The sequence below is a fragment of the Schistocerca cancellata genome, chromosome 7 (genome assembly GCF_023864275.1).
Source record: "Schistocerca cancellata isolate TAMUIC-IGC-003103 chromosome 7, iqSchCanc2.1, whole genome shotgun sequence".
Classification (NCBI taxonomy): Eukaryota; Metazoa; Arthropoda; class Insecta; order Orthoptera; family Acrididae; genus Schistocerca; species Schistocerca cancellata.
The window spans coordinates 64,834,883-64,847,222 of record NC_064632.1 but is presented as its reverse complement, the minus strand read 5'-3'; the positions used below and the strand labels follow the sequence as shown (position 1 = coordinate 64,847,222).

The window sequence follows — 12,340 nt, the reverse complement described above, 5'->3', positions numbered from 1 at the left end:
CATGGATAATTTTGAATGGCCAGCAAAGAATTTCGTGGGATTTTACGCACCGTGCTCACGGGTATGTCCAGTGTTCGAGCAATGCTCCGTGCGCTACACCTTTGTACACCACCACTCGTCTCCTCCTGCATTGCAGTGGCAGTGCTTCCACTGACATCGAATCAATTCGTTTCCTCCCTCTACCAGGTTGCACGCCAAAAGAAAAACGCCTTCTAGAATTTCCGAATAATTTTTTTCCAGACTCACGGCAGTCATCGGACCAACGCCTTTTTTCAAACCCTTCAGTGTCCGGAACTTCTGCAGAGCGACGTGTGCTCAGTCACCATTGTTGTAATACAGCTTTACAAGCAGAGCACGATGCTGCATTGAGACAGTCATAGCGAACGTTGCAGACGCGAAAGGAGGAAAAGCCATGTACCTCTCGTGTTCGTACCAACCTCAGTGGGTCGTGCGCATGACAGGTGTTGTTTGTCATTTACGTATTCTGACACGTACAATGCCATCTGTTGATCAATTTTCACACTATTTTTTCTTCTTCTGCCATACGTTTTCCCCTTCTCCGATAATATTCCGTTGCAATTTGACGTCATTCTGACCAGTGGTATTATTTCTAGAGCGTTGTGAAAGTTTAATTATAATCACCCTGTACATTTTGAATTTGCACTTTCGTGGAGAGCTACTAGTATTTCATCAATGCATGCATAGCTTCCGAGGGAACAGACGTCTTTGCAGTTCTGAATAAACATTTGAAAAGTTTGCGATATAGTTGTAGCTAAGTCAGTGCTGCGGCGTTCAGTTCGAGTATTTGCATCATGAAACGGAAGACAGTTGAGCAGTACTTCAAACATGTTCTTACTTATAATGCAGAGACATATTTCTCTGCCTTCGACGTTTGAATCGGACTGATGTTCGTCTTCAATGAATCCAATGGAACATCTTTTACGTCACTACAGTCTTCATTCGGAAGTTCTGGTATGAATAATAAGTCTTCAGAATCTACACTATGTGACCAAAAGTATCTGAACACCTGGCTGAAAATGACTTATAAGTTCGTGGCGCCCTCCATCGGTAATGCTGGAATTCAATATGTTGTTGTTGGCCCAACCCCAACCCCAACCCTTAGCCCTGATGACAGCTTCCACTCTCGCAGGCATAATTTCAATCTGGTGCAGGAAGGTTTCTTGGGGAAAGGCAGCCCATTCTTCACAGAGAGCTGCATTGAGAAGAGATATCGATGTTGGTCGGTGAGGCCTGGCACGAAGTCAGCATCCCAGAACATCACAAAGGTGTTCTATAGGATTCAGGTTAGGACTCTGTGCAGGCCAGTCCATTACAGGTATGTTATTGTCGTGTAACCACTCCACTACAGGCCGTGCATTATAAACAGGTGCTTGATCGTGTTGAAAGATGCAATCGCCATCCCCAAATTGCTCTTCGACAGTGGAAAGCAAGAAGGTGCTTAAGGTCTGTGCTGTGATAGTGCCACGCAAAACAACAAGGGGTGCAAGCCCCTCCATGAAAAACACGACCACACCATAACATGACGGCCTCTGAATTTTACTGTTGACGCTACACACACTGGCAGATGATGTTCATTCGACTTTCGCCATACCCACACCCTTCGTCCAATGTTTGCGTCGTTCGGCCTTTACCTGCGTCATGTGTGGCTTATGAGTAGCCGCTCGAACATGAAATCAAAGTTTTCTCACCTTCCGCCTAACTGTCATAGTACTTGCAGTAGATCCTGATGCAGTTTGGAATTCCTTTGTGATGGTCTGGATAGATGTCTGTCTATTACCCATTACGACTCTCTTAAAGGTGTCAACAGACGAGGTCAGCCTGTACGTTTTTGTGCTGTACATGTCCCTTGACGTTTCCACTTCACTGTCACATCCGAAACAATGGACCTAGGGATGTTTGGGAGTGTGGAAATTTCGCATAGAGACGTATGACACAAGTGACAACCAATCACCTGACCATGTCGAAGTCCGTGAATTCCGCAGAGCGCCCCATTCTGCTCAATCATGATGTCTAACGACTGCTGATGTCGCTGATATGGAGTATCTGGCAGTAGGTGGCAGCACAATGAACCTAATATGAAAAACGTATGTTGGTGGGGATGTCCGGATACTTTTGATCACATAGCATATGTCAACTTCCTCTAACCATCAGACTATATTTTTTCCCCAATTGAGATATTGTTGCCCTATAAAAATAAAAAAAATGCATGATTTAACTAATGTTACCTAACCTCCTAACTTCGGTCACAAGGAGCGCATACAGAAAAACGTTAGCGACTTCGCACACGTCTAGCACGAACTGGCGGGATAAGGGAAAAAGTACGCTCACTCACGATTACGTCATGTGAGTAATAGCGGAAAAAATTTAAAAACAAAACCTTGAGAATCACTTAGACCGACATCAGATGGTTAAGGGTTAACGATTTCAGCTGTTTCTCAACACCACGGACTCAATACTTTATTTCACTCATCTTTTCAGTGGTACAGGGATTAAACTGGGGCAATTCTCCTGGGTTTTCGTTTTGTAAAAGAACATTTAAAAATAAGAGTTAAGCATTTCAGCTTTTGCTTTGCTACCTGCAATTCAAGTTCCCGTATCATTCACTAGAGACTGGGTACTAACGTCGGTGCCAGCGACGGCCTTAACATATGACCAGAATTTCTTTGGGTTTTGTGAAAGATCATTTGACAGTATTCTGGTATGGAAGTCACTGAAGGCTTCACACATTGCTGTCTTTACTTCCATATGCATTTCATTGAGCATCTCTCTACCTATATTCCTATGGTTTGTTTTACATCTATTACGCAGTTGTCTCTTGTTTGCTTAGTAGTTTGTTTACAGTGACTATACACCACGAACATCCAATTATGAACTTACCAGTGCTTGGTCAACTATGCTTTAAAATGTGTGCCATTGTTTCTTTACCTCTACATGCTGCGCCCCTGTGCTGAAAGTTTAAAGTTACTCATTGAGATACGAAGGCATTGATTTTTTATCTAGTTTGATAAACATGGATATCTTTCTGCTTGTTTCAGTTGTCCTTTGTACTTCACTTGTAATTCAATTAATATTTGGCCCACCCCTCGAATCAAGAGGTCTTTCAGTCAGTGAAACAGCATCTGGAGAAGATGACTTCACAATAAAACATTTTGTGAACAATGTGAACAAATTCACGAAAAGGGGGGGATAACCTCTGCTCCACCCCTTGTATCACCATCACTGTCACCATCGGTGGTGGTGGTGGTGGTGGTGGTGGTGGTGGTGGTGGTGGTGGTGGTGGTGGTGGTGGTGGCGGTGGCGGCGGTGGTCGTCATATTTGCTGTAAATCATTGTCGTGTGTCTGTGGTTGGAGCCTACTTGTCACAGTGAGTTAGAATTTCTGTTCTTTAAATTGTTTCAGGCAAATTCTGAAACAATTCTTTCAACAAGGCCATGGCCAATACTCTCCCCTCCTGACCCCCTTTTTTCTCTGTTATAAATATCCTTGTTTCCAGTTGAATCTCTCTCTCTCTCTCTCTCTCTCTCTCTCTCTCTCTCTCTCTCTCTCTCTCTCTTTTATTTGCCCATGGTACCTTCCCAATTAACTGAAATAATCTGTTCTTACTTCAAAATTTGTGTTCTATCAATTGTACTATGTCAGAGTTCCTCTCAGTATTCGTTATTTTTGTTTCAGTTTCATGTTCTGATCTTGAAATGAGGGTACTATATTGAAACAAAATAAAAAAAATGAAATCTGGTAATCATTGATTTCCTTTAGGAATGAAGGCAGAACTTTAACAAGTCACTGCACTATGTATTGGAGCAGTGGAGGTGATGTATCTCAGTGTTGACTCTAGGCGTTATTGATACCAAACACAACATTGTAAGAAGTCATAATGTGAAAATCACATTTCTTTAGTGCCACTAATTTTATCCAGAAATGTGTTGGATGGTTTGACTTGTTGCGAAATCTCATTGTTTCCTTGTAGTACATTGCAGTTACATATCTGTGTCAAATTACTGATAGAGTAACTGACAAGTGGACTGTTACAGTTCACAGCACAACATGCTACTACAACGTTGGTTTCAGGAACAGTCTGCTGCAGTTCTTGGCAGTGAGCTATTTCTTTGTACAATTTCACTGGAGACTGACTATAAGCCATCATTCTGGACAATTCAAGGGGTTCGCTAAAGAAAGTACCACCCCACAAGAATGTCTTTTTAGCTACTGCATGTTATACAATTTGTTAAATTGAAAGACAATGACATCAATACAATAAGACACCTGATTCCACTGTCACAGTTCTAGAGACATTAAAAAAAGCCTACAGTAAGTAGTGCATAAATACCCGGAGCACGCAATATTAGTTGGAGGCGACTTAAGACTGGGACATCTATGGATCCATTGTGGGGGATACAGTCAGTCAGTCTTGTGAAGTACTTTTTAACATGTTTCCTGAAAACTGTCTTGAGCAGCAAGTTCAGCAGCCTACACACAATCGAAATATCTTAAGACATTGTAGCTACAAAAAGGCCAGACCTTATTGACGGCCTAACTATAGAGATGGGGATTAGTGGCTGTGATGACATAGTGAGAGAGTGGTTTTGCTAGAAAGAGCAGTTGTTAGCAACTCATGTAGACAATAAATTGATGTCATTTAGTACCAGTATAATGACTGTAGAAGAATTACAGGCAAAGCTTAAACAAGTGGTAAATCATGCTCTGGATAAGTATGTTCCTAGTAAGTGGATGAAGGATGGAAAAGACCCACTGTGGTTTAAAAGCAAATTTTGGAAAATGCTAAGGAAGCAAAGGCTATTGTGCCTTCAGTTCAAAAGAGAATGCACAAATGATGACAGACAAAGGTTAGTAGAGATTCATGCATCTGTGAAGAGATGCATGTGCAAACTATACAACTACTGTCACTGTCATACCCTAGCAAAATATCTGTCTGAGCATATAAGAAAATTATGGTCCTATGTAAAATCACTAAGGTGGTCTAAAGTTTCCATCCAGTCACTTGTTGACCAGTCTGATGTGGCAGTAGAAGATAGCAAAACAAAAGCTGAAGTCGCTCAGGCAGGAAAATTGTACAGACGTACAAACTGTCACACACAGTTCCATAAGGACAACATAGTAATTGTAGTAATAAGCATCCCTGGCATAGAAAAAACCAAAAGAATTGAAAACACATACGTCACCAGGTCTGGATGGAATCCCAATTCAGTTTTACAGAGAGTACTGTACGCATTGTCTCATTGCTCAGCTTGTAGTTATCGTGAATATCTTGTCCAGTGCAAAGTCTCAAACAACTGGAAAAATATACAGATGACACCTGTATATAAGAAGGCCTGTAACATTACAGACCAATATCCATAGCATCAAACTTCCTGGCAGATTAAAACTGTGTGCTGGACCGAGACTCGAACTCGGGACCTTTGCAGGAGAGCTTCTGTGAAGTTTGGAAGGTAGGAGATGAGGTACTGGCGGAATTAAGGCTGTGTGGATGGGGCGTGAGTCGTGCTTGGGTAACTCAGTTGGTAGAGCACATGCCCGTGAAAAGTAAAGGTCCCGAGTTCGAGTCTCGGTCCGGCACACAGTTTTAATCTGCCAGGAAGTTTCATATCAGCGCACACTCCGCTGCAGAGTGAAAATTTCATTCTTGATCCATAACATCAGTTTGCTGCAGAATACTTGAATGTATTGTGAGTTCAAATATAAAAAATTTCCTTGAGACCAAAAAGCTTATGTCTACAAATCAGCATGGTTTTAGAAAGCCTCACTAGTGGAAAACTCAGCTTGCCCTTTTCTTACATGGTATACTGCGAGCTATGGATGAGGGGCAACAGGCAGATTCCATTTTTCTAGATTTCTTGAAAGCATTTGACATTGTGCCCCGCTGCAAATTCTTTCCTAATGATGCTGTGGTGTCCGGGAAGGTATTGAAGTTTAGTGAGAGTAGGAGGATACAAAATGAAGTAGACAAAATTTCTATTTGGTGTGATGAATTGCAGCTTGCTGTAAATGTAGAATAATGTAAGTTAATGCAGATGAGTAGGAGAGTCAAAGCTGTAATGATCGGATACAGTATCAGTAATGTCATGTTTGCTACAGTCGTGTTGTTTAAATATCTGGGTGTAATGTTGCAAAGTGATGTGAAATGGAACAAAGATGTGAGGATTATGGCAGAGAGGGTAAATGCTTGATTCCAGTTTATTGGGAGAATTTTGGGAAAGTAGAGTTCATATGTTAAGGAGACCATCTATTCTTGAGTACTGCTAGAGTGTTTGGGATCTGCATCAGGTCAGATTAAAGGAAGAGATCAAAGCAGATCAGAGGCGGCTGCTATATTTGTTACTGGTAGGTTCGAAGAACACACAAGTGTTATGGAGATGCTTCAGGAACTGAAATGGAAATCTCTGGAGGGAAGACAACATTCTTTTTGAGAAACACTTTTGAGAAAATTTAGAGAAACGGCATTTCAAGCTTACTGCAGAATGATTCTGTTGTTTAATGTAAGGACCACAAAGATTAGATACGAGAAATTAGGGCTGATATGGAGGCATGTAGGTAGTCATTTATCCCTCACTTTACTTGAGAGTGGAATGGGAAAGGAAATTACTAGTAGTGGCACATGGTGACCTCCGCCATGCACAATATGGTGGCTTGTGGAGTATGTATGTAGCTGTAGGTGTAGAAATTATATAGCAGACAGGCTTTTCTAGCGGTACATGTGGCAAGACTTGTTACCAGCAACTTGTACATTTGAAAATACAATGTATAATTTGAGCAGACTAATCTTTACTAAATTGAGGTTAGGATTTTCTTCCACCAACCCCTTCAGTTGACCCCTTCAGTTGTGGTAATGGAATGGCAGTTAGTTGGCCTAAGATAAGCCAAATACAGTAAGTTACAAATACAACTGGAGCAGCAAGAAGTGAGAGCTCGTTACTGAAGAAAGATGCTGCTGATTGAGGAGCCATTATGTATGCTGGTTATGGAAGCTACAGGTGCTACTTGGTGGAGATCGTGGTAGAAATTTGAAAGTTGACTGTTTTCAGAAAATGTTCCACATTGAAAAACACCTTGTGATTATTCTATAAACACCTGTGATGCAATGCTTTCCATGCTAGAGGGTGGAGGAAGCAGGTGCTGGGAGTTGTGTAAGATTAATATGGGTCTGAGGTAAAATCTAATACCACAAAGAAGCAATGTGGGTGACTCTATCCTGTGCAGAATGAACTGAGGCACTGTTGACAAAAAGATAGAACACATGCTTGGACAGCTTCCTGCGATTGTTAAGATGAAGCATCTTGTAACCTCGTCAGGAGCACACTATGGCCAAAAAAAAAAAAAAAAAAAAAAAAAAAAAAAAAAAAAAAAAAAAAAAAAAAAAAAAAAACCTCCTTGCCCAACATTGGTTGAGTCTTCACTTTTTCTTAATGATCGATTAGATGACTAAGGAAGTTATTTGGATTGACCTTATACAGCTGCAACATAAGTGGGAGCAATTGCAGAACTCAGAAATTGCCAAATTTTATCATGTTCAAAATGAAGTGCAAGATGTGGAAAATTGATCCATAGTTGATTTTCACTTTTTTTCCATTATGCGGAAGAAATTAAGAACTGGGACCTCCACTTTGCTTACATTCCTGTTGTTCCACAGAGAGCTTTGCTACTTAATTCTCCATCATTCAGTCTTATTTAACCATACTGGAAGCATCTGCATCAGCTAACCACTGTGTCATTTTATGATACATTGTTACCACACATACACACACACCAACTGTGTGTGTGTGTGTGTGTGTGTGTGTGTGTGTGTGTGTGTGTGTGTGTGTGTGTGTGTGTGTGTCTTTTGTCTATATTTGACAAATGCGTTGTAGGCCAAAAGCTCATTTTCTGACAGTCTTTTTGTTGTGCCTGTCTGTGACTCAACATCTGTGCTATATAGTGAGTAGCAACTATCCTTTTCATAATACTGTTACATTCCATCATTGGATTTTCCACTGCTTACGTGACTTTGGGGAGAGGGGGCTAATAAAACATTTATAATTAAGAATCTGGTATTTTTATGTTATAAGTGAAATATCAAATAGGAATATCTGTGGTGAAACTTCCTTGCAGTTCAAAACTGTGACTCAGACTGGGACTCAAACCTGGGGCCTTTCCTTCTGGAACACCTGTGCTATTAATAACATGAATGACAGCACCTCACAAATATCCTTTGTCATTTTCTTCATCAATATTTTTAAAATATTTTCTTATTGCTTTAAAGTTCAAGCTGTAAAAAGGTTTTATTACTTTTCTGCAAATCTGTTTCAAAATAATACTGTTACCCCTCTTAGATATACTGCATATATATTTGTTGCTTTCTATTAGAGAAAAAGTTTCTTTCTGAGGATTTTATGCACAGTTAATTTATTATTTGCAGGTTCTGTACCCCATGTTCTTAACATCTCAGTTTAGCGTAAACCATTTCAAGCAATCAATTTCATGATGAATATGGACCTGCATGCAGACCATTTGCAAGAATGATTCGTATTCATATTTACTTTAAGCTTAATGTTGATTTAAATTTGCTGAAAACAGACACACACACACACACACACACACACACACACACACACACACACACACACACACACACACACACACTCAGTTGTATGCATGGTCTGAGTTGAAAACATTCCATTTTTGTGTGTGGGTGTAATGTCCGACAGCCAGAGTTTGATGTGTTAATGTGTATGCAAGCTGTTGTGTGACCTTGCCTGTGAGGAATGACAATGAGGACTGCTAGGACATTGCCTTTTCTTTTACTTTTAAACCTTTGGAAATACAAAGCCTCTCATATAATAGCTAACACATTTCATCTGATCTTACAAGAAACCCCCACCCCATCCCCATGCTCTAAAACAGTGTGGTTGTAATTGAGAGTCATTGAGGATTATGTACTTGGCATGAAACCATACTTGGAACATGAGGCATTGAGATAAGGAGTTACTTAAAAGGAATGAGCAGCAATATAAATTTAATTACTTCATTGTCCCAGTCAAGGAGTGGGTGGAACCCAGAGTGGGGGTGAGGTAGCACTAGAGCTCTTGTACAGTGCATGTTCTGTTGTATGACTGGCCACATCACACAGTTTGTATCTGAAGTTGTTATACTTAGTGCCCATCCAAACTTCAGACATCCACATCCTTCAGATTCATAAGTGTGAAGTGAGTAAGCACAGTATACTGCAGTATCAGTGACAATAGTGATTAATCATAAAACGTGGGCTTTGTAACAGTAGTTCAGAAATGATATTCCTCTTAAAACTATTTCTCTAATGTGTGCCACACTGGTTCATTGTATTAGATAAAACTGAATATGTCTGTGGTAAAGTATGTTTAGTGTTTGTTGGTAATAATAAAGTAAGTTGTCAATAGTAATAAACATTATTGGCACTAATAACTTACACATTTCAATCAGGAAGGTACTTCAATTAATAATAATCACCCCAGCTAAAGTATCCAATTGCACATTTCTTTTCTCCTTTTGCAGGTGTTCCATTTGCGAGACATCAGCTGGGAGAGGCCGCAGTTCCTGTCAAAGTCCTTTTTGGGCTTTGTAACATTTAACATTATAAATTATTCCCTGTTACTGGCAGAGTTTATTACAACTCAGTTTACACATCCAACATCAGAACAAAAGGTAATGCTTTATCCATTTTTATTATTGTTTTTCACTAAATTTGTTGTAGTATTATCAAAGACTGAATTTTGAGACAGCTAAAATGTGTACAGAGACTAAATTTTTACTAAATCTCGGGCATATATCTTATAGTGCGTATTTTTAGCAGCTGAAATTAATGTGATGAAGAAGGAAAGGTATTTCACTGCATTGTGCAATGAGATAAAAGTGATAAAACTCGAATTAAGAAATTTGCTGCAAAATTAGGCGAGGCATTGAAGGAGAGAAAATTGGCAAGCAAAGAAGTTGGAAGGTTAAGCGTTAGTTTAACAGAGTGCTTACTCTTTCGAACTTGGGATGAAATCAGCTAACTAGAGTTCAACTATGTGGTGCTGTAATAAAAACTTGTTTTAAAACAGTTAGTTTTCATTGTTTGTGTAATAATGGTTTTTGTACCTATTATTAGTGTCCCAACTTTGAAGTGTACAGTGGTTTTCTTTGATCTTTCACCATACATGTGTTTCCTTAGAAGTTTATTGGCCTATTCAGAGTTAGATAAGCGTGAATGGTGTACAGCTGCATGGATTCTGTGATCAAGTCAGGTGATAACAATGGTTTGAGGCAAGATAGAAGTAGAAATAAAAAAGAAACTAGATCATTCTCATGAAGAATTCATGAAAATCAGTCTTAAAGTAATCAAAAGCAAGACATTTGGTTTGGTGCTGTGTAGGAACTCTCCAACAGCCCATCTAATAACCGGAGATGAGAAGATGTATACGGTGGACAGTTTCCTGTCTTGATTAATTCTACCGCACAGTACGTTAGATACTTTGGGATGGAATATTTCCACAAATTTCTAAGATTTGCCTATACAGAAAATAAGTCAAACCAATACTAACATTTTAGACGAGCAGCAGCAACGGTTACTGGACCAAATAAGAATATTCAACAGGCAATAGAAATTAATTTACTCAATTTTTGTTCACAGAAAACACAAACAGATGAAATTAGGAATCAGGATATCTGATAACAGCTAGGATTAGAAAGAAGCTTGCTGGAGACCCCTTGCAGTACAGTGATTCTAGTGATACAGTCGTACAGAGCCAAGGCACACTTTGTAGCTATGCCAGGAAATGGCACAGTGGGGGGAAATCATGACCTGGCACAGAAACAGGCACAGATCTAGGTATAGCTCAATATATTACATTGCTCAGCATGTGCTGTAGAGTCATGAAAATCTTACAAGATGGTTGCCATAAAGGTTGATCACCAGATGTTGGTGTGTGTGATGAATCTTTTTGAATTAAACATATTGGCTTCTTAAAAAGAATCATTGCAGAATATGAATCTCGGATGTACCATCACATCATCACCAATTCAGAAACAAGAAAGTGGTGAGGCATGAAGGCAATGCATGCAAAATTTCACACCCAGCTGTCAGGAGGAACTTTACCTCACATCTTTGTTCAGTGGAATAGGTAATTTTGAGTCTCTTCATAGACAGTGATGCAGTGGTGGGCAGGTTATGTATCAGTATCTGCTGATGACCAGTTGTGCCCTAAAACCAGAAGTAAATACTGTTAATTACCAAATTAAAATGTTAGTTTTCTGTTATGTGGCAAGACCTGACCTCACAATGTCTTTTCAGTTGTTGCTCAGCAGACATTACCTCTCTGTTGAAAGGATATAAAATTTGTCATAAAAGACAGCCCTATTAGCAGTCTCGACAATTAGTTGCACCTTGTTGTGATGGTGGTGTGTCCAAAGCTCATGTTCTTACTCAAAATTGAATTGTTGTTGTTGTTTATTCATCCATGAATAGCTTTCAATAAGGTTATTGGAAATGTTGTGGTATTTCATTTTAAGAATAAAACCACCTAATTCATATATACAGGCATTCAGATATACATAGCTCGACAAGGCACACACACTTTCCATGCCTTTATAGAAGGAACCATCTCAGTATTTGCATGTCATCCTTTGAAACAGTGTCAGTATGAAAAGCTGGGTGCTACATAACTAGGAGACTAGTGGCAGGAGACAGACGACTGTGCAACAGAAACTATTCTCCTGTTCTCAAAACATCTAATCTATTATATTGGTGACAATTATATGGCATATTTATTGGTCTTGCTTCTGTGTGTCTATTTAGTTGCATTTGATCTGCATGATAGATTAATTTAATTTAAGCTTTGTGTCATATTTACTGTAAGTTACTTGCACTGTGGATGATATTCAACTCAAGCTGATGAAATTGTATTTTTTTCTTTCTCTTACAGAATTTCTATACAAACCTTTTCAATGGTTGCTATGCCTTCCTGTTGTTCATTGTTGTGATATTTTTCCTCATTTACGGCGTAGAAGTCTTCTTTAAGGTTAGTAAAAGTGATCCTTCATATACCTATTGAGCTAAAGGTGTTGCCAATAGTGAGTAGAACCCTTGAGTTAATGGCTGTTAGGACATGCTGTGTGTGAAACAAATTGTCTGTGTTACTCAATATTTTTCGTGATAAGATCAATTCATGTCAGAATGGAGTACTTAAGTTTGCTTGTAAAAGGCTGCACGCAATCGTGTTGTCAAGTTCACTCGGCACCTGAATCTTGCTCCTACGAAACCAGTGTGCTAGCCAGATGACTAAGAAGCCTAAATTCATTACATTCACATTA

At 39.4% G+C, this 12,340-nt stretch overlaps 1 protein-coding gene across 5 annotated transcripts in view; it reads left to right on the top strand.

Moving 5' to 3' along the window:
* The window catches only part of LOC126091958 (uncharacterized), a 349,369-nt gene that overhangs the window by 275,841 nt on the left and 61,188 nt on the right, over nt 1-12,340 (top strand). For all 5 annotated transcript variants that reach the window (XM_049907299.1, XM_049907298.1, XM_049907301.1 and 2 more), the window contains exons 5-6: nt 9,545-9,694; nt 11,953-12,048. In XM_049907299.1, the coding sequence (XP_049763256.1) occupies nt 9,545-9,694; nt 11,953-12,048 (246 nt within the window). The remainder of the gene's footprint in view (nt 1-9,544; nt 9,695-11,952; nt 12,049-12,340) is intronic.